The sequence below is a fragment of the Typopeltis vanoorti genome, chromosome 4, assembly GCF_054136105.1.
Source record: "Typopeltis vanoorti isolate ZY-2024b chromosome 4, IOZ_Tvanoo_1.0, whole genome shotgun sequence".
NCBI lineage: Eukaryota > Metazoa > Arthropoda > Arachnida > Uropygi > Thelyphonidae > Typopeltis > Typopeltis vanoorti.
In genome coordinates, this window is record NC_143552.1 from 126,397,508 (window position 1) to 126,421,566 (window position 24,059).

Sequence of the window (24,059 nt, forward strand, 5' to 3'; positions counted from 1 at the left end):
ACACCACATGATAGGCTGCTGTGCAAACTGGAGAATATGGGATTGGAACATAATCTATTGACTTGGAGCAAGGGATGATTGAAAGACAGATATCAAAAAGTGGTATACAGTGGGTGTGAATCTGCCAGATTTAAGGTAACCAGTGGTATACCTCAGGGTTCAGTCCTTGGGCCATTATTGTTCAATCTATATCAAGCAGGATCTATCATCAGATTTGCAATTGTTTGTTGATGATGCGAAGATAGGCAGGGCAATCAGGGATGCTACTGATATTCAGCAATTACAAAATGATTTGAATAGACGAAATCTGGGCAAACGAAAATGGCTGTCAGTTTAATGTTAGTAAGTGTAAAGTTATGCACTTTGGCATGATTAGAGTTCCAGTGGCATATTATATTAGTGGGGTTATGCTACAAGAAACTGAAGAGGCAAGGGATCTTGGTGTATAAGAATTTAAAGTTAAAAGGTCACATAGCAAAAGTTGCAAATACAACTCAGAGGATAATTGCTATGTTGAAGCGAACCTTGACATGTATGGATAAGGAAGTAATTTTGCCTCTTTATAAGGCTTTGATAAGACCACACCTGGATTACTGTGTGCAGATTTGGTCTCCCAGGTTCCAAGGGGATAAAGAAGCTGTGGAAAGGGTGCAAAGAAGAGTTACAAAGATTATATCCGGATTATGGGAATTAGATTATGAGGACAGATTGCGAGTATGTGGATTACAGACTCTAGTTAACAGGAGAAAGAGGGGGGATATGATAGAAGTCTATAAAGTTTTGAATGGGTGTTATAGCATTTCAAATGATGAAATTTTTCGTTATATGGAAGGCAGGGAGAGAACATGGAGGCTTCCATGGAAGTTAAGGTTGTTCTCAGTCAAGAAAAGGTTAAGAGCTAGGTTTTTCTCCCAGAGAGCAGTGAGTGAGTGGAATAATTTGCCCTTACGGGTAGCGAGTGCATCTAGTGTAAATGAATTTAAGGGAAGGTATGATAGAAGGGGTTGGGTAATTTACAGCCTCCCTCGATGAGTCCTTGACTCCCTGGAGGTCTCAGATAATAATAATCATGCCACAGGTACCTTTAAAGATTAGACTTTGTCCATTGGTGGACATGCCCAAAATCATGGTGTCTGGTGGCTACCTGGACAATTTCATGCTTCCGATGATGTGGAAGTACTTCTGCAGTGGCCCTTGCATGTTTCAGAGTGACAATGCTCCATGCCATACTGCACTCTGTGTGTGTGTGTGTGTGTGTCTGAGACTGGTTTCAACATAATGCTGAAGTGTTGGACTGGCTGGCTCAGAGTCCAGACCTCATCTCTGGAACAAATTAGAATGCCAAATTTGCTCCAGATCACAGCAGCTATTATCAGCAACAGGGTAGCTTTGCACTAGGAATAGAGGAATATTCCTGTTGCAACATATCAGAAATTGGTTAAAGAGTAGTTGCTGTATTTCAAGACAAAAGTGGCCAACACTTGGTACTAGAAATATAATTAAAACATATTGGACCACAACTTGGTGTCCGAATATTTTTGTTAACATTGTGTGTGTGTATTGGAGACAAGCCGCATCCCAATCTTATTCTTCAGTTTTTCTCTCTTTACTGGCTTTTTATTATCATATCAATATATGATATCAATTTTATAATATCAATTTATTATATGTAATTTTTGTATCTATTCCATATGTTCACTGGACATCTGTGGATGTCCAGTGAACATATGCTCAGTGATGTGCCAAACCAGGCCTCACCATGTAGTCCTGCTGTTTGCTTTTCTGGAGACTTTGACTCTCTGAAGATTAGTTGTGTGTGTAGTGCTCCACACACACACACACACACACACACACACACACACACACACACACACACACACACACCATCATCCATCCATCTCATTGATGGTCTACCCTTCCTCTTTTTCCAGGAACTTTACCTTCTATTACTGTTCTGAGAAGTCCTCCTTCCATCCGTTCAATGTGTCCAAAATATTTTAACTTTCTTTTGTCAATATCCTTAAGGAGCCTTAAAGTTCTACTGATCTTTTCTAACACCCATTCATTTGTATGCCTTTCAGTATGTGGTATCCTCAACAGCCTTCTGTAGCACCACATCTCAAAAGCAGATATCCTTTTCTTATCTGACTTCTTTGCGTTCCAAGTCTCGCATCCATAAGTCGTTGTTGGAAAAACAAGTGCATTCGAAATCCTCAACTTTGTTCCCATGGAGATAGATCCATCCTTCCAGATTTTAGACAAGTCTCTGACTGTTGTTTTAGCCATTCCTAACATCAGAAGAAGGTCTTCTGAACAGCAATTCTTCACATTAATAATGGATCCCAGGTACTCAAACTTGCTGACTTCCTCAATTCTTTTTCCATTAAGGTAAACTTGTTTCTCAAGAGCTTCCCTGTTTGTATTTCCTTTGAGAACCATAATCTTTGTCTTGCTAGGATTTAGTTGAAATTCTCTATTATTACTGATCTTGTTAATTATGTCAAGAATTTGTCCTAGTTCTTCCATGTCATTACAAAGGAGTACTGTATCATCAGCATACCTCAGATTACTGATCAATCTACCTCCTATCCTAATTCCTGTCTTGGGCTTATCCAATGCTTCACGCATGATGTCCTCTGTATATATACTAAACAGGTGAGGAGAAAGGAAACATCCTTGCCTTACTCCTTTTCCAACCCGAAGCCAATCAGTCAATCCAACACCTGTTCTTACTGTGACTTCTTGCTCCCTGTACAAGTTGGTTATCAACCTGATAGTGTGTTGAGGAAAACCCATTATTTTCATTACTTCCCACAGTTTCATATGCCGGATACAGTCAAAAGCTTTGGAGTAGTCTAAGAAACACTTTACCAGAGGAAGTCTAAATTCCTTACATTTTTTTTAATTTGTCTAAGGTAAAGGATCTGATCTCTAGTGCCCTTACCTTTCCTAAAACCTGCTTGTTCCTTGGGCATCTCTGCCTCAATTTGGCCTCAATCCTATTTAGCATGATCTTCAATAAAATTTTGCTTGCATGAGATACTAAACTAATAGTTCTATAGTTGTTGCACGCTTTCATATCTCCTTTCTTATGTAGTGTTTCTTATGTATGAAAATAGACTTCTTCCAGTCTCTAGGCCAGGGTTTCTCAAACTTTTTCTATGACGGAACACTTCACAAATCCTGAAATGTTCACGGAACACCTTGGTTATTTTGTAATGTATTAATTAATAATTAATTGGTAATTTAGCTTATTTTATTGTTAATTAATAATCTTAATTAATTAATTAAACATCAATTAATCATCATTAAATTAATTTGTGCTGATTTTCATTGACATATCCCATTATGATCACCAAAAATTTATAATATTATAAGTACTTACGAGTGAATGCAGACTTTTTCTCCTGTGTGCTGGTTTTGTAGGTTAGGTAAATATAAATAAAATAAATGAGTAAATCTAAGCGTTAAGAAAAAACAATCATTTATTGTCAAATGTTAATTAGTAAAAACAAAACACATAAAAATAGTGAAACATATTGCAAATTAAGTTCTTAATGAACTTAATGTTTTTGGGTCTTTGAATTACAAATTCTTTTGGTATCAGACACAATATTAGAAAGTTGAATTCTCATATTTGGTGTAGCGTCGAATCTGTTCCTGGACTTTAATTTGGTTGCAGCATAATATGAAAATCCTGCCTCGCATAAATATGTCGTTGTAAGAGAAGTAAAACAAAAATAGCTAGTTTCGACACGCTTGTCCAGAAATCATTTATTGGCAGTTCCTTGTATTTTTGTTTTAGATCAGAGTCACTAATTAAGTCAATTAGATTTTCATAGTCACTTGCGCTGAAGCCTACTGGCTTAGTTGTCACTGTAAATGGATTCAGAACCTAGGAATTTTCCTCATTGGATTTTGGAAAATATTGCAAAAGGATTGATTGCAAGTCATGCAAGTGTTCTAAAATTACGTTAGATACTTCTTCATTTACTTTAGAATTTATTTCAGTCAAATCATGCAAGGTGGGAAAACAATCAAAATTATTCTGTTCAACTGTAGAAATCCAGAATTGCAACTTCCTATCAAAAGATGCAATTTTATCTCTTGTAATAAAAATTGTAATATTCTTTCCTTGTAATGATAAGTTAATTTCATTGCACTTTGTAAAAATATCTGCCAGATACACAAGACTCATCAACCATGAAGAATTTCTTAATAATTCAATAAAATTTTGTCCTAAATTATGTGACATCAAGACGACCATTAACTCACTACAAAGTTCAAAAAGCCTCAATAATGCTTTTCCTCTGGATAGCCATCTCACTTCAGTATGTAATAAAAGTGCATTATGTGCACTACCCATTTCATCGCACAAAATTTTAAATAATCTGGATTGAAGTGGTCAAGATTTTGCATAGTTGATCATTTTTTCAGCTTCATCCAAAATAGTTTTTAAATATGTATGAATTCTTTTTGTTACTAGTGCTTGTCTATGCAAAACACAATGACTTTTGGTGGCTCTTGTAGCTACTTGCAGGATATGTGTTACAATTCCATTCATCTTTCCTACCATTGCTTGAGCACCATTTGTACAAATATCAATACACTTCTCCCAACCGATTTCCTGTTTTGTAATATAATTATTAATACAGTTGAATATATCTTCTCCGGTGATTTTTTCTTGTAGATAATCGCACATGAGTAAATCTTCAATACTTTTATCAAATATGTAACGAACAAACTAGTAATACAGTGAGTCCTGCGACATTTGTAGATTCGTCCATTTGCAATGAATATTCACTGCAGTCTTAAGTCGACGAATTAGCTCTTTTTCTATGTCAGCATAAAGATCTTTGATGCGGCGTGAAACAGTATCATTTGATAATTGTACTGCATCTATTTTTTTAGCAACCTGCTCATTTAATATGCATGATACAATGCCTTTTACACAAGGCTTAATGAGCGTCTCACCAATTGTATGAGCTTCACCATAAAGTGCAATGCGGTAACCCACACGAAAATACGTTTCTGTTGCATTTTCAGTTGTAGCATTTGAAGTTTAGATTTTTCTAGCAAGTCACGTCGTCTCTTGAAAAAATGTATATCTTTTCCTTTGTAATCAGTGTGGTTCGTTTCTAAGTGCCTACAAAATTTAGCTGGAGCCAAAGAACTGTTTACTAGTATTTTATTACATAAAACATCAGGAGCATGTGTATTACCAATACACGTAAATCCATAATTTAAATAACTTTCATGGTACTTCCATTTTGGTCTGTTCTTAGATGACTCTTGTTCTTTAATATTAGCTTTTGAAGAAACCACAGTTTGCAATTCCATATCTTCTTCAATCATACGAGTAGATGTGTCAGCAGAAGTACTTGCTCCTCCTTGTGTTAAAGTTCCTGTCTTTAAACAAGAATCCATGGGTATTTTTTCAATAATATTCAAATTCCAATATTTGTCAGAGCTATAATAAAAACAAATAGAATTTTGTTTTAAAGGTAACTTTAGTATGAAAAACAATAAGATTATAAATAAGAAATGTCGAATAATATAAAAGTAAATGAATAATGCAAAATAGTAAAATAAGACTGCAACACACAAAAGTAAATATGAATTGCAACAATACTTGTGTACTAAACCGTATCAAATAATGTAAAAGCAATTGTAATAAGAATGATTTGATAAAATGTTCAGTAACAAAAATTAACAGTTCGAAATAAATCAGATATTAATTATGAAATTAAAAAAATTTCATAATAAAAAATTTCAAAATTAAAAAAAGATTAAAAATGAAAGGATGTACTGTCAGAGAGCTCCTGAAAGATTTGCGATTTTTGTTGATTTATTAATATTTTGTTAGATTTAATTGTGTAATTTTAGTAAATTATTGTAGTTAGCGTACTAAAGTGTTTTATAACATAATCTATGTCGGGAAGTCCCCGCTAGAGGGATTCGTAGTGTGTAGTGTTTGTGAAAGCTCCTGATAAGATAAGCGTTATTTTCAGTTATCGTTGATAAATTTACTTTAATATTGCGTAGTTTTGTTTGCCTTGTGTATCTTAGTGCGTCTGTTTGTGTGTTTTTGATGTTTATAATTTATAATTTGATAAAATACGTTACTAGTAAGTATGGCTCCAGTACGAAGGAAAATGGCGGCCAGTAATGATGGTTCGCCATCTTCTTTCAAGAACAGTAAAGTAAAGGAGATGATTCAGTGTACTATCTGCGAAATGTATGCTTTGCAGAGTACGGTCAAAGTGTGGTTAGATGATAATAAAGGAGTGAATGTGTGTAGAAAATGTAGGGAGAATGAGGAATTGAAGTGTATTTCGGATCGTGAGTGTGATATTTTTGTCAAACTTCAGAATGAAGAAAATAGGGATATGACAAGAAACGGCGATGTTGTACCAGAGAATTGTGAGAGTGTGAATGATAGTATTAATGGTTTTACAGAGAATAAAAAAGATGAGATAGATGCAATGAGTGAGATCGCATTGTTGAATGGTGCGATACAAAGGGCAAAACAGTAGCTAGAGCGTATGAGCAAAAGTCAACTGAATGAACCAGCTAATAATAAAAAGTATGACAGGAAAGGCGTATGAGTGTGAACATGAACAAAATGAAGGGTAGACTGCTGTATGGAGACTCGTTAGTACGAGGTGTGTTAGTAGAGGATTTGACAAAATTGTACCAACCTGGTGCGACCATAAAGGATGTAACTGAGTCTATTAGAGAGCAAAAGGAAAGGGTGAAAGAAACGATTGTTGTGGCAGGTATGAATGATTTGAAAGGAGATAAAATGGAAATGATAGAAGACCTGAATGAATTGTTTGAGGTAGCAAAAGAAAAGAGTGAGAGAGTTAGAATGATTAGTCTTTTGCCACGGTATGACAGTGAAATGTTTAAAAGGAGGGCCATAATTGCTAATGACTTTATGCGTGGGTTATGTATGACGAGTGGTGTGGAATTTGTGGATGTGTGGAGTGAGTTCGATGGGCGAAAGGATCTATATAAGATGGATGGCTTGCATTTGAATGGTTACGGTGTAAGGAGACTTGAGAAAGTGTTGCTGAATATAGTGGATGTGCAAATTCAGGGAAACTAGATTTATTAAGGGGGGAGGGAGTAGATATGCAGTCCTTAGGGAGGCAGTCGAATGTATGAATGAATATAATATGCCCGAGTGAATAAGGACAACAAATCAGTGGGATAGTTAATATAAGGCATCAAGGTAGGGTTGGGGCTAATGGGGGTCTTAAATTCACATACACTAATGCTAGGAGTATTAGGAACAAGAAGGAAGAGTTTTTGGCCATGGTTTGCACTTCCAGAACACAGGTTATTGGTATTAGTGAATCATGGCTGACTGTAGATGATATAGCTAGTGGGATTGAATGTGATGGGTATAGTGTGTTCAGGAATGACAGGGAGAATAAAATGGGGAGAGGAGTATTGTTGATGATAGCTGATGAGCTACAGCCAAGGAGAATAGTAATTGAATTGCAGGATAGAGAAAAGAGCACATTTGAGGCCATTTGGTGTGAGATTGTGGCTAGCAGAACTAAATATACAATTGGGTGCTGCTATAGACCAGGTGATGGAAAAGATGGTAGTGACAGTGTGCACAAGCAAATAGAAGAAATGAGTGGAAGGAGGGTAATTATTATGGGAGATTTCAACTATGGTTGCATTGATTGGAGTGAGGAGAGGACACACAGGAGGAAGGAATTGGATTTTATGCAGTTATTAAGGGATAACTATCTGCGACAGCATGTAATGGAAAATACTAGGGGTCAGGGAGTGCTTGGCCTATTAATTACATCTGAGGATTTGGCTGTAACAAATATGACCACATTGCCACCAATTCGTGAGAGTGATCATAGGGTCTTGACTTGGGAGGTGGCTAAAGGTGTGGAATTTTCAATTAAGACAGGGTACATGTGGAATTATCGGGCTGGAAAGTATGACAAGCTTAGGAGTTTGATTGGTTCAGTGCCATGGCATTTACAATTGCAAGGACTAGAAGTTGATAGTGCATGGGAGGCAGTTAAGAAGTGTTTGCATGAAGCAATGGCTGACTGTATATCTAGAATCCGAATAATAAATCAAGCAGGGGTTAAATGGATGAATAACACCATTAAGCTTGGGCTGCAAAAAAAGAAACAACTATGGAGGGAATTTAAGGAGAAAGGTGACTGGCAGGCACATGAATGGTATAAAGCGCAGGCCAGAGGGGTAACGAGTGTGGTAAGAAAAGCAAAAAAGGATTACGAAAGAACATTGGCCATGCAGGCTAAAGAGAATCCTAAACAGTTTTTTAGATATGTAGCAAGTAAAAGGAAAAATGTACATGGCAGAATAATTTTAAAGAATGCCGATGGTAGGGAGGTAACTGAATCATTTGATATAGTTGAGTTACTGCGTGAGCACTTTGCAAGTATATATCATCCAGGTAGTGACATTGCAGAAACGAATAAACCAGTAGATTATACGGGAATTGTGGTGAATGAAGTGGAGGTGAGTAGTCTATTGCATAACCTCAATGTCAATACATCCGTGGGATTGGATGGTATACCAGCTCATGTTGTACGAGAAGCAGCTAAAGAATTGTCAGTACCCTTGACCATTTTGTTTAATTTGAGTCTCGGGTCTGGGTTAGTCCCGAGGGGGTGGAAAGAGGGGAAAATAGTTCCACTGCATAAAGGTGGTTCCAAGACTGCTGTAGTAAATTACCGACTGATTAGCATATCAAGAATCGTTGTCTTGGAGAAATTAGTCAAGAAAAGAATACAGGATTGGATAGATGAAAATAGGATATTGTATGGGGGACAACATGGTTTTGTGAAGGGTAGATCATGCCTCAGTAACTTGCTCATGTTCTATAACACAGTGACGGCTGAACTGGATAGGGGTAATGGGTTTACAGTGATACTACTGGACCTTGCCAAGGCCTTTGACAGGATACCACGTGGAACCCTAATCAGTAAACTGGAGCAGATGGGGATTGATATAGGGTTGGTGAGATGGATAGGAGGGTGGCTGATGGAGAGGTACTAGAGAGTGGTTTATGCATGAGTGGAGTTTAAAAGATGGCTTGTGACTAGTGGTGTGTCGCAGGGCTCTGTTCTTGGACCACTGCTTTTCAATTTGTTCATCAATGATATAGGAAAGGATTTGAGAGGAAGTGTTCACTTGTTTGCTGATGATGCAAAGTTGGGTAGAGCAATTGTGAGTGCACAGGATGTCAAAATGTTACATGATGATTTGGATAGTTTGGAGGACTGGGCTAGGAAAAATGGATGTCAATTTAATGTGGCAAAGTGTAAGGTTATGCACTTTGGGATGAAAAGAATAGCAGCAGTATATCGCATTGGTGGAACCGTACTCCAGGAGATTGATGAGGCCAGGGATTTGGGAGTGTTGGTGGATAGGGAATTGAAGTTTAGGGGGAACATTGCAAAAGTGAGTAAATCAGCTCATCAAATCACTTGGCTTCTGAAAAATACTTTAACATGCAGAGACAAACAAGTTGTTATTCCTCTGTATCGAGCCTTGATAAGACCCCATCTGGACTACTGTGCCCAGTTATGGGCACCAGGGTTTCTTCGTGATGGGGAGGAAGTGGAGAGGATCCAGAGACGAGTGACCAAGATGACAGGTCTGTGGAATGAACCTTATGAGAATAGGTTGAAGATTTGTGGGTTGCAGAGATTGGACGATAGGCGAAGGAGGGGTGATATGATTGAGACATTCAAATTACTGAAGGGTTTCTATAAGATTGATCCAGAAGATATTTTTGAAAATGACTGGTGGTGGGAGGACTAGGGGCCATGCATGGAAGCTGGGCAAGAGCATGGTTGACAAGGGTGTTAGAGCTAGGTTTTTTACTTGGAGAGTGGTGAATGAGTGGAATAAGCTTCCAGAGTCTGTTGTGGGTGCTATGACCGTGAATGAGTTCAAGGCAAGGTATGATAGATACTGTGTCAATGTCGAATAGTTGTTCTTGACATGATGTTAGGGCATCCCTCGATGAGTCTGTCGACTCCTTGGAGTTGCCCGGAACAATAATAATAATAATAATTATAAAATTAGTTAAAAGAGTAAGAAGAATTCTTTTTTTTTAAAGTCGCCTTGCCTACTCCCTAAATACGGGAATAAAAAGACGTTAGCTGATTTTTTTTTCCCGAGGGCCCAGTCCCAACAAATTTACTCGTAAATACCTTTCCAAATTTTTTTTAAAGTTCATACATTAACATAAGTATTAATAATTATGGCATAATCATAAAGATTATTAGGACACTTATGTATTCGGTGTGGCATGTTGACAAATATAAATTACATTTAAATTCGTTATCAATCACTGGACTAATGAAATGTTGTAGCATGATATAGTTTATTCAGGCAAACATCATTAAATTAATTTCTGCTGATTTTCATTTACATATCCCATTCTGATCATGAAATATATTTATAATATTATTATAAGTACTTACGAGTGAATGCAGACTTTTTGTCCTGTGTGCTGGTAGTTTTCCCCTCCTTTTGTACATCCTGGAGATCTTTGTAGGCTTCAGGTGGATGACTCACTATCTGTTCCGTCACAAACACCTTCAATAAGAGATTGCTTAATACCAAAATTTAACAAAGTACCTTGTCTCTTATTCATATCAGATTTTAGCTCTGTATTCCTATTACTTTTAAAAATATCACGGCACTCGGTTTCGGAACAAGCACTTACACACTGCAATACGAACTTGCAAAGAAAGTATTCAGTAGTAATAGATTTGAGAACCGGATGCAGACTTGATCTTCAATTTCATTGGAAAAATTTTCTTTATACTTCCTTGCTGATTGGTCACTGATATTTGCAACACAGATGTTATTTCGTTCAGTTTTGAGAACATGCTGCCCATTGTTGTAATCGGCGGCATTCTCTTTCCCGACTGTTGAAAGATTTCAATGTGTGAAAATCAACGATAATTCATGAATACTTCCATGTTTAAAAATGTGCTGCTTGGTCACTGACATTTGCTACACAGATGTCATTTCCTTCAGTTTTGAGAACAGAAGATATGACACCAATTGTTGTAATGGGCTTGCAGGCAATTTTTATGACCCGTCATAAACAGCAGAATTCCCTCTCCCAAATGTTGAAAGGTTTCGATGTGTGAAAATTAACGATACACAGATGTTATTAGGTGTTCTGAGTCTGAGCTTATCGACATATTCATGAATATTATTCTCCTCAGAATATTTTTACTATAAAATATTTATTCATGAAAAATGCTTAGAAAACTATAATGATAAATTTCAGAACTTCTCGCGTAACACCTATTCACCTTCTGCAGAACACAGTTTGAGAAACCCTGCTCTAGGCCATGATCCTGTCTCCCATATCCTTGTAATCAATGCATCAAACACTCTTATACCTCCATCCCCTGTGGCCTTAATCAACTCTGCTGGGATTTCGTCTGCACCTGGTGCCTTATTGTTGTTAAGCTGCTTAACTGCTCTTTCAACTTCATGTCTAAGTGGAGGAGGTTCCAAATCAAAATTTTCCTGGAGAGGGCTCTTCCACATTTTCTTCATCCACTCTACTGTACAGTTCCTCACAGTATTCTTTCCATCTGTTTTTGATTTCCATTTCTTCTGTTAATAATGCTCCATTCCTGTCTTTGATGACATTCAATTTGGGCTTAAAATTTTGCTTTAAGTCACGAATTAAATAAAACATCCTTTTATAATTGAGCCTCTTCATCTGGAACTCTCTTCACATTTATTAGTATAGAACATTTCTTTGTCCTGCTTGATAGCTCTTCTGACTTCTCTATGTAATCTCTTATATTCTTCAGTCCCTGTGTCTCTTTATTTTTCAAACTGCCTTCTGTTTATTAGTTTCCATGTTGAATCTGATATCCATGGATTTCTTATTAGGCTGAGACACTTCTTGGCTGTATCCTATATTATTACCTTGATTCCTTCCCAAAGCATTTCTGGTGAATTCTCATTTGTCTCCAGAAAATCATCCAACCGAGTTGCCATTTCTTCTGTGAATCCACTAGGAATTACTCTAACTTCCAATTTAGTGGAATGTACTTGACTTGGAACTTTGTATAGCTTATACTAAATATATTGGATACCAAGAGCCTAGAAAATTATTAATTGGGTTGAGATTTGATGCAGAGAATCAAGGAAACTAGATCTACAAGAGAAGAATGGTGAGAATGTATACGTGTGTGTAACTTCTGCTATGGTATGCAATTGTGACAATGATATAAATGTCATTGAGAATGGTTATGAACCTGGTGAAGGGATGGAAATATTTACACTTTCTGTTCAGACTTTTTGAATGTCTCGGTGGATGGAAAAGAGAAAGTTGGCCAACCAGATAGATGTAAGCATGGCTCCAGAAATCCACTTGCCATGGGCAAGTTATCAAAGTTAAGTGGCAAGTGAATTTTCAGCTTCATTATAAATGCAGTCAGAATGTACTGCCTTATTTTCTTTGTATAGTTTAGATTTTTTTTTTTAAATTTCATTTTAAAACAATCTCATTCACTATCAAGTTATTTGATCATGAGCAGCCTGAACTGAATGTTATAAAGATGTTTTTATTTTCAGCCAGGAGATAATATTGAATGTAACTAATTTAATTCCTTCACAGTTTTTGTTCCTCCCAAGAGTTAGTTTCAATGAAGCTACTCTCAAAGCCAGGCCAAGCTGCTGTTTATGAAATGGTAATTTGACCCTGTGATAACAGTGTGGTAATATTAAAGTAAAGCCTACCTTCGTCCACACACACACATTCACTTTGTAATAAACAAATCAAACAGTCAAGCATTCTTATAAAAATCAGAGATACCCTTCAAAAAAAAAAAAAATTAACAAGACCAATTTTCATTTGTTTCATTGACAACTGTAATTCTCCCAATACCCCATTCAATAACCTCAATAAAGTAGGTGTATAAAGTCGTAATGGAGTATAAGCTTATTTTCACACTTCATAATATGAATTACCTTAGTGTAATTATATACTTGAACATACATGATGGCTTTTTAATAGTCTTATTTAAAAAACACAATTCTCTTGCAAAGACGAGTCAGAGACAGGATCACATCATCAATTTACATTGTGAAAAGTTAGTCTAGATCCATGCTAGTGTTGACCATTTTCTGTTGTTTCATAAACTTTGTTATTTGTCTTTCCTAGTGAATAATTTATGCATAATTTTGATAAATCCATCCTTCACTATAGATAATAAATCCAAGGAAATGCAAATTACACTTTTTAGTTTTGTGAAATGCATCTGTTGTGTCATCAACTTAAAAACACTCAAGATGGGCTTTATAAATGCAAGATAAATGTATCAAGAAGTTCAAGTGATGGTGTTACGAAGACAAAGTTGCAGTCTCCTGGAGCTGCTAATAGAAATTCTATATTACCACAAGGTTGTCGAGGTGTTTTTTAAAGTGGAGACATTTGTTTCATGTGACATTCAATTTTTCTAAAAAATACTGTCACGTAGACATAGTAACTCTGGCATGGTGACAAAAGTACTGGAAAAGTTGGTTAAAAAGTGAATTCAAGAATGGATTGATAAGAATATGATACTATATGAGGGGTAACATGGCTTTGTGAAGGACCAGTCATGTCTTTTTAATTTCTAATGTTTTATAACAGAGGAACAGCTGAATTGGATAAAGCAAATGACTATACGATGATTCTGCTGAATTTTGCCAAAGCATATGATGGAATACCACATGGAACTCTGTTACACAAATTAGAACAAATGGGGATGGATATGAAATTGATTATGTGGATAACAGGGTGACTACCGGACGATATCAAAAAGTGGTATATGGAGGAGCAAAATCTAGGTGAAAGCAGGTGACTAGTGGTGTGCTGCAGGGTTCAATGCTGGGACCACTACTATTTATTTTATACATAAATGATATAGCAAATAACCTGAAAGGAAATATTCAGAGGTTTGCTGATGATGCCAAAATAGGTAGAGTAATAGTTAATCAAGGTGAATGTGGACAGCTTGTAGGATGATATAAATAGGCTGTCAGTATAGGCAAAAGATAATGGATGTCAGTTTAATGTGGAGAAATATAAAGTTATGCAGTTTGGTATAAATAGATTACAAGCTGTGTATCACATTGATTGAACTGCACACCAGGAAAAAGATGAAGCTAAAGATTTAAGGACAGTGGCAGACAGAGAGTAAAAGTTTAGAGGACATATTGCTAAGGTTGCTAAAGTAGCTCATAAGATTACCTAGCAGTTGAAGAACACAGAGCAAGAGGTCACCCCTGGAAGTTGAATAAAGGTGTGGTTAGTAGGGGGATGTGAGGACTAGATTTTTTGCTTTGCACATATAGAAATACATATATCGTCATTAGATAAGATGTGGGGAAGACTGTTCAAACAGCAGAGGTGTAGGAAATTAAGGCAGAGGACGAGAAGCTGGTTTGATGAATTTGGAACTGAACTATAAATGAGTATTAATTGGCAGCTGCAGTACAGGATTGTAGTGGCCAATTCAGAGAAGCAATGCCCATGAAAATACCCGTAGAATAGATATAATGCAGCAACAGAACATCTATGGGAAAATGACTGGAGGGAGATGGTGAGGTTGTGGTCATCAATTAAGTGAACTGCTTAAGTGAACTCTGTATACAGTCAATCACTCTGAGGGAAGTTTTAGATGTACTAATCCCAATAGATGTATACTTCCTCTCTCTATACTCCTTGCTTATCCAGGTGTATATAGAATCCAGTGTACCTGTAACTTGTCCCACATAGGTGAAATATGATGAGATATAATTCCTTCATTATGAAAAATTAGGCTTTTCTGATTTTCTCATTGGAAAGGCATCCAAGCCTTAAGATGCACCAAAACTGTACAAAAGAAAATTCCAAAAAACGTGAGATGTTGATCCATCATCCCAATCTGGCTTAACAGTCCCAAGAATTTCAAAAGCTCATCTACAACTCAAGTGACATCTAAGGAAAAGGATGACAGAACAGGAGTCCAATAATCTCCAAATACAAATGGTCTGTATACTAACCGACCAGTGTGCTCCTACTTCCATGCCACAGAAGAGAACATTTGATGTGTCTGGGATGCCCTAAATGTCTGGGACCCTCCCTTACCCAAAACCTTGAGGGACTTAGGAGAGTTCTTCAAGAGCAATGGCTGTTATTAGCAACTGAGCTCCTTGATATCATTATAAACTGTATGAAACATTGTTTCATACAGTTTATCATGGTGTGAGAGGCACTGTATTGCAATGAGGGATGATATATTCCTTACTGAGACACTTTGAAAATCTCATTTTGACCTCTTGTTTTTTTTTACCATTTCTTCATGTAACCATGTTGCTGAATTAAACTATTTATTTACAAATTTTGCGTTTCTTTCACATCTCATATCATACTGCTTTTTACCATAAAAATTAATCATATGGATTTGAGTTATTGTGATTTTTCTATTTGTTCCTTAATTGATGGAAACTAGTGTAGTTGACTTATAGTGCAATCACACTTTGCAGGAGTTTATCATCCAGATGGAGATATTGCACTGACAGGTTTAACAGAAACCAGTGTGAGAAGAGAGGCAAATGAACTGCATATCATGAAATCTCAATGCGAATACATACATGGGATTGGATGGAATATAGGGTCCATGTTATAAGAATGTACAAGAGAACTGACCAGGCCATTTAAAGTCATCTTTGACAAATATCTAAAAGGAGGCTGCAAGATATAGATAACAAGTTACAGACTCAATATCTCAGGGATAGTTGGATAGTAATATGATACTCTATGAAGATCAACATGTTTTTGTGAAGGTGGTTCTTGCCTCACTAATTTACTCCCTTTTCTACAACGAAGTGACAGTTGAGTTGGATAAAGAAATGGAGATACAATGATACTGCTGGACTTTGAAAAAGCAAAAGCATTTGATAAGGTGTAACATGGAAATATTATATAAATAGGAGCAAACAGGCATGGATACAAAGGTGGCGACATGGATTAGAGGATAAGTAATGGACAGACAAAGTAGAATCCAAGAGAAGGCAGGTGGACCAAATTATTATTATTATTACAGTATCTCCATGGAGTTGGAAGACTCATCACAAGAGACCCGCACTAACATTTGTACACACAATACCTATCGTACATTTCCTTACACTCATTCACTGTCAGGGCACTCGCAACTAATTCTAGCAATCCATTCCAATTATTCACCACCCTCCAAGCAAAAAATCTTGTCCACGCACACTAACCACACTTTTACACAACTTCCAGGGCTGCTAGTTCTCTATTTGTTACACATTTAAAATTTTTCTTTGTGTCAATTTTTTATAAGTTATTAAACATAAGTTTCTATCATGCTCCTCTTTTCCACCTCTTAACTAAACTTGAAACCTATGCTTATATGGAGCATTCCACAGACCTGTCACCAAAATAGTACTTGTTTCTAAGTCCTCTACACCATCTCCTGATCTTCCAAGAAATCCAGGTGACCAAATTTGTGCATAGTAGTCAAGATGCAGCCAAATCATAGCTCTTATAAAGAGGGACAATAGCCTCCCTATCTTTACTTGTTAGCATGTTTTTCATCATCCAATTAATCCTTCGAGTAATTTTACCAACTTTTGCAATACATTCTCTGAACTTCAACTCTGTCTACCATTATCCCCAAATCCCTAGTCTCATCAATTTCCTGTAATCCAGTACCATCAATGTGATATACAGTATGTAACCTTTGCAACTGTTGGATTGCCTTTGCAATCCAACAGTTGCAGATTGCAAAGGTTGGAAACCTTACATTTCTCAACATTAAATTGACAATCATTATTCTTTGCCCACAATGCCAATTTATTTAAATCATCCTGCAGAATTTCTACATCATTTTTATTTTCTATTGCTCTCCCCAGTTTTGCACCATCAGCAAACAACTGAATATCCCTCCGCCCCAGCTTTAAATCTTTCCCTATATCGCTGACATACAAATTAAAGAGTAGGGCAAGAATATAATTTCCTATAGAGGATAATTTACTTTCTGCACAAGTAAAATTTTCTATGTTATTTCTCTTTTCAAGACTGATAGAGTCACCATATGCACTACTGTGTACAATGTGGTTGAGATGATACAGAAGTATGTGAGTCAGATGGTAATCACAGATTTGTAACTAAAACCTTGAGCCTGTCCTTACAGGCTCAAGGTTTTAGTTACAAAATTTGGTTTACAACAGCAATACATATAATTTAGGTTCTATAAGAGTTACATACAAAAAATTTTCACTATATGAAAAAAAGAAATTTTTTGATCAACAAAAAGAAGAAAACAAGGGATTACTCCTATAAGTATGTAAGGGTGTATATTAGCAAGAGCATAAGAAACAGTTTTTTTTTATCTAGAGAGGGCAATCGATGAGTTGAATGATGCCAGAGATAGGCATGAGTACCTTGTAAATGAATAAGTTTAAGTAGAGCTATTTGGATTATTAGGAGTCATGGTCAAAGCACCTAAGGCTATGAGGCCAGTGTATATCAGGTCTGTTAATTGTGCTTTGTCTCACTAGTTTGCTTATTTTACAGAATGAAAAACCCAAGCTTCCAGGAGGAAGACCCTGCCACCTCCATATAACACCAGCTAACCTACCTTCAGTTGAAATTTAAGGAGAAGTATGATGAGTATAATGTGAATAACATTGGCATGGTGTCATGTTGTACCATCATTTTATTTTGTGGTTTAAGCCAATAAGAAGACAATTTGGTTGGCTAAATCACAAATTGCCAGCCCATCCTCGTTCATTAAGTATCCTGCTGGTAGATACTTAACAGGGTGCCCCATGAGAAGGTGAGGATTGGATATTAGGTCAGAAGCCCTGGTTTCTCCGCATTCCTTTAAAGGCTATGTGGAAGACTCCTCAGCTTTGATCCTTAAGTACCCCCCACCCCCAGTTCCATTTCAAGACTTTTGGGCTAATTTTTTTTTTCAGATTAAAACTACAAGATTGGGAGATTTATGATGAAGTGGTTCACTTTGAACCAGAGAACAAAAATTGAGCAGTTTTACTTGGAAAATAATCATTCAATAATTATTGAATTTCCATCATGGTTCAACAGCATCTGACTTCTTCTTATGGGGTTATTTGAAAGGGAAGGTATACTAAAACAAACCCCCGAACCCTTCAGCAGTTGCAGGACAACATCCGAGCCTTACTGTGACAGACTCTCAAAGCTGTTATGGAGAATATCCTACATCGAGCAGAGTTACATGAAGCTGAAAACGGAAGACATTTAGGTGATGTTATTTTTCACACTTGATGTCAAAAAAATCTTCATTCTTTGTAAATTTTTTTTGTGTAATTAAAATTTTGAAACGTTCATACACAATAGAGTTATTACTACTTACTATTACAATAACGGAATTAACTCACGTAAAATATTCTTTATTAGTAGAATTTTCACCTGAGTATCACAGGCATCCTCAGTACAAGTACAAAGGCTAATTAAACAATAACTGATATATTCACAAAGCGCCACCTAAACTACTAAATTTCCTAAATTTATTTTGGAAAAAAAATTTTTTTTATTTTATTTTTATATATGTGTGTGTGTGTGTGGAGTACTATCTCCCACAAAGGGGAAAGACGTAGATCATCGGATCTGTTTAGGTTAGGAGAGTGAAGTAACATTTCACGTTTTTTTGTAAAGCCATTTCATGAGGAACCAGCTTTTGTGAATGACTTTTGTCTTTTTCCAATGAACTCTATGTCTAGTGCTGATGGCATGCTCTGCAAGTCCAGACTGTTCAGATTCAAGGTACTGAATATATGACTTGAGTTCTTCTAACTGGATAAGAGCAGATCTTCCTGTTTGTCCCAAATGTGATAACTCACAAGAGCAGGGAATCTGGTAGACACCTGGATAGCTGAGATGTGGGAGCTTGTCCTTTGGAGATGTGAGGAATGTAGAGATTTTTCTGATGGGTCAAAAGGCATAACAAATATTTAGTAGTTTTAACAGTTTAGCTATGCGTTCGCTAATGCCTTGCACATAGGGGATAGGTATATGCATTATTTCTTCTGTATTTGAAGAGGATGCTGAAACATGACTACTCAATGCTCTTTTTATGAAGGAATTCTTATAACCATTGGATAAGGAGGAGGAATTAATATACTGTAATTCTTTCTGTAATACTTCTTCTGAAGAGCAAAAGGAACAGGCTCTATGAACCAGTGTTTTTATAGTACCTGCCTTTTGGCTGCTGGTGATGTGATTCAGCATGGATGTAATAGCCTGTATGAGTCTCCTTCCTATAGACTGTGAATTGTATGTTACCATTCGATTGGCAAAGAATTAAGAGATCTAGAAAGGCTAAATGCTTATTTACTTCTACTTCTAGGGTGAACTGGATCCTTGGATGAAGTGCATTTATTTTTCAGAGAAACTGTTGTAATTCTTCTGAAGTGCCCTTCCATATGACAAAAATGTTGTCCACCACAATCCCAGTCAAAAGGCAGGTACTATTAAAAACACTGGTTCGTAGAGCCTGCTCCTTTTGTTCTTCAGAAAAACTATAACAGAAAGAATTACAATATATTAATTCCTCCTTCTTGAACTGTAAAAACTACTAAATATTTGTGTTGCTTTTCAACCCATCAGAAAAATCTCTACATTCCTCACGGCTCCTACATCTCGGCTGCCCAGGTGTCTACCAGATTCCCTGCTCTTGTGGGTTATCATATTTCAGACAAACATAAAGATCTGCTCTTATCTGGTTAGAAGAACACAAGTCATATATTCAGTACCTTGAATCTGAATAGTCTGGACTTGCAGAACATGCCACACTAGACATAGAGTTCACTGGAAAAAGACAAAAGTCATTCATAAAAGTCAGTTCCTCGTGGAACGGCTTTACAAAGAAACATGTGAAGCGTTACTTCACTCCCCTAACCTAAACAGATCTGAGTCTACGTGTTTCCCCTTTGTGGGAGATAGTACTCTATAAATTAGCTAATCTTTCCTTTTTATTTTTTTCTATTTTAAAAAAAATAATTTTTCTATTTTAAAAAACTGTCTGGGCAAAAAAGGAGTCCTACCTAACATGGCTTAGGGTCAGGTCACCTGAGATGCGTTTGCGGTATGCTGAGGCAGTAAAGACAGCAAAGCAGAAGGCTTGGGAATCCTTTGGAGAAAGATTAGATTCATCCTATGCAAATGCAAACAAAGTATTCTGGCAGACCATCCGCCGACTTCGAGGAAGGAAATCATGCACAGCAAGGGAAATTAAGGCCTCTGATGGTGCACTTTTAACAACTGAGAAGGATATCCTCCACAGATGGAGGGAATACTTTGAGAGTCTTCTTAACCTGGGTGGCCCAGCAGTTGTGGACATCCAAGAGGTGCAGATCAGGGCAATGACTAGTCTCACAGTAGAAGAGGTCCATTTAGCAATAAAATTGGGCAAGGCTGCTGGCGATGATGAAATTCAGCCCGAAATGCTAAAAGCCTTAAATCGAGACACTGTTCTCTGGCTGACTCGAGTGTGTCAAGCTGCTTGGATAGCTGAGCGAGCACCAAAGCAATGGCAGACAGGCATAATAATACCAGTCTTCAAGAAGAGAGATCAAAAGGATTGCAGTAACTATCGTGGCATCTCTCTGCTCAGCCTGCCTGGGAAAGTATATGCTAGGTGCTTGGAAAGACGGTGCAGGAGTCAAAGTTGAGTCAAAGTTCCAGGAAGAACAATGTGGCTTTCGTCCTAGTAGAAGTACAACTGACCAAATCTTCACTTGAAGGCAAGTCTTTGAGAAATCTTGGGAATATGCCAAGAATGTCTACTTCTCCAAGTCCACATGTTTTGTGGACTTGGAGAAGTAGACAAGTCCGTGTATGAATGCCCAGAGTTTTATGTCAGGGTAAACAGCACAAAGTGAACCTTTCACAGTCTCTGTTGGCCTCTGCACAAGGGTGTGTTCTGTCACCCCCTCCTTTTCATAATATCTATGGACTGGATTGATAGGCACAGCTGAGGCAGTGAGTGTGTCAGAATTGGAAGATGTAGCATTGGTCGTCTGCTTTTTTGCAGATGACCTAGTTCTGCTTAGCTCTTCCACAGATGACCTCCAGCAGACCCTGGATAGGTTTGTAGCTGTTTGTGCAGAAGCCGGAATGAAGATCAGTGTGACCAAAACTGAAACATTTGTGGTCTCAAGACAACTATCCCAGTGCACTTTACATGTAAGCTGAGTCCCGATGAGGCAGGTGGAGAAGTTTAAATACCTTGGGTCCATATTCACGAATGATGGAAAGTGGGACGTAGAGCTAGATACTCGAATTGGCTCAGCAAGCTCAATATTGAGGGAGCTTGGCCGTTCAGTAGTATTGAAGCGGGAGTTAAGCCAGAAGGCAAAGCTGGCTGTCTTCAATACAGTCTATGTCCCCATCCTCACCTATGGTCATGAGAGTTGGGTAATGACTGAAAGAGAATGTGGACACGAATCCAAGCAGCTGAAATGAGGTTCCTTCAAGGGGTTGCAGAGCTGACAAGACTCGACAGCGTCAGAAGCTCTGCAATGCGGGAAACCCTCAATACTCAACCACTGCTTCTCTGTGTTGAGAGATCACAGTTACGTTGGTACGAGCACCTGGTCAGAATGCCACAAGAGAGGCTCCCTCAGCAGGCCCTCTTTTCCGAGCCAGAGGGTGGGAGGCCATGTGGAAGGCTACGGACTCGCTGGACAGATTATATCCAAAACCTTGGGTGGACATGTTTGGGAATCCCACCAGAACACCTGAGCTTGGTGGCAGAGGATCGTGACCATTGGAAGTTCCTCTTGCAGCTGTTGCCCCCCACAACCCAATTAGGAAAGGTGGGCCTTGAAGATGGATGGATGTATGTTAAAAAAATAAAAAAAAAAATTTTTTTTTTAAATAAATTTAGGAAATTTAAGAACCGCTTTTAGTTATCTTACTTTAGCTACTTAGGTGGCGCTTTATGAATATATCAGTTATTGTTTAATTAGCCTTTGTACTTGTAGGCGAAAATTCTACTAATAAAGAATATTTTTACGTGAGGTACTTCTGTTATTATAATAATGAGTAATATGTCTACTCACGGTATTTCCTTACTGAAACTTATATAGAGTTATTATTATTTTAAATCACCTGGGAACTTCTGGCCCATGCTGTAGTATCAAAACATTTAAGATAATTTATTTATTTTTAACGTGTTTATAGTTTTGATTGCTGGAGTGATCTGAAATCGCATGTGCAACTTTTAAGTCAGGTGATGCAGCAGCTTTCATGTGATAACTGTTGAATTAAGAGTATGTGAGCAGAGCATGTCAGAAGTTGTGTCATGGAGCATAGAGCCATGATAAAATTTTACTGTAAATTAGGAAAAACTGCTACAGAAATGTACTAAGACCTAAAAAATGTTTACAGTGATGACTGCCTGAGTTCTACATAGGATTCTGATGGTTTTCAAAGAGGGGAAGGAATCCCTGGAGAAAGAACTATGCTGTGGATGTCCGGTTTCTGCATGGACAAATGAAAATGTGGTGAAAGCTAGGGAAATTGTTGCCCATGACAGGTGAATAACCGCTAGGCTAGTTGCTATTCAGCTTGGTGTCAGTAAGGAAATGGCCAGATTAAACTTAGAAACAGTCTGCACAAAAGAAAATTTGTTCAAGGTTTGTGCTGCACATGTTGACACGCGAACAGAGAGAGCACCAGGTTGCATGTTGTCAAAATTTCATCCATGCAGTCTATCAAGATCATGATGTGTTGCAAAGAATTGTCACTGGTGATGAAAGTTGGTGTTTTCAGTTTGATCTGGAAACAAAACACCAGAACATGGGACATCTTCTCCCTGGCAGAAGAAAGTTAGGTTGCAAAAATCATGTCACGATAATGATCAGTGTTTTTTTTCCGATGCTGCTGGAATTATCCCCTGTTGTTCCTGAGGGCACCACAGTGAACAGTCAGTATTATTTAGGAGTAATGCAACATTTGTACGCCCACATGTGACATTTCAGGAAAGAACTGTTCCACAACAATAATTGATTTCTGTTGAATGACAACATGCTCACGCATTGTGTGCTGCCTATGAAGCAGTTTCTGGCTTCAAGTCGATTTGTGTGATCGACCCCCCCCCCCCATTTGACTCCGGCAGACTTTTTCCTCTTCCCAAAGATGAGGTGTGCCTTTGAAATGGGGGGAGTGCTTCAGCGACATTGAGGACATGCAATGCAGCGTGACCCAGACACTGAAGGAGGTTCCCATTCAGGATTTCCACCATGCCTTCAAACACCTGTACGACAGATGTTAACATTGTTAACATCTGTCATACAGGTGTTATCAATTGTCAGTTGACAATTCCAAATATAGTTCTTTATTTTGATATAATAATTATTGTCTCATTACTTAATGGGAACACTGTGTAGCTACTCCATAATTCATTAATTTGAATAATGAAACACAATTACCTGATAATCGTCCACCACCAAATGGCTGCTGTCCTACAACTGATCCAGTTGATTTATCATTGATATAAAAATTACCAGCTGCCATTTTCAAAATTTCTGTAGCATCACTTATAAATTTCCTGTAAAATAGGTTAAATAAATTTAGATTTCAGCATTACTGATACTAACATTTTTGACAAATAATTAACAGAAAATAAATGGAAGAATTTTTGAAGAGCTTCAACAGTTTATTTTGCACAAAAGCTAAAAGATTAAATCACAGCGCTTCAAAGAAACTTAAGTGCTAAACATTATAATTTAGTCTTAACTATATCTAGTCAGATTCAAGGACTTTATTTTTATTATCATCATCAAGAGCATATAGCAGTGACTATAGCCTTTTTTCCCCCACCACACGTAGTATCATTAATGTATAAAAAACATAACAAATATTATCAATGGTATCATAATACTAAAAATCTATAACATCAGTGTTATGGATAAGAAGGTGAAGTAGCATATCACATCATTCACAAATACATAAGTAAAATTGGTGATGG

General features: G+C 37.2%; 1 protein-coding gene across 1 annotated transcript in view; it reads right to left on the minus strand.

Moving 5' to 3' along the window:
* The window catches only part of P5CDh1 (delta-1-Pyrroline-5-carboxylate dehydrogenase 1), a 280,792-nt gene that overhangs the window by 7,766 nt on the left and 248,967 nt on the right, over nt 1-24,059 (minus strand). Inside the window, exon 13 of the mRNA XM_090391995.1 lies at nt 23,521-23,639. Coding sequence (XP_090248121.1) covers nt 23,521-23,639 — 119 coding nt within the window. The remainder of the gene's footprint in view (nt 1-23,520; nt 23,640-24,059) is intronic.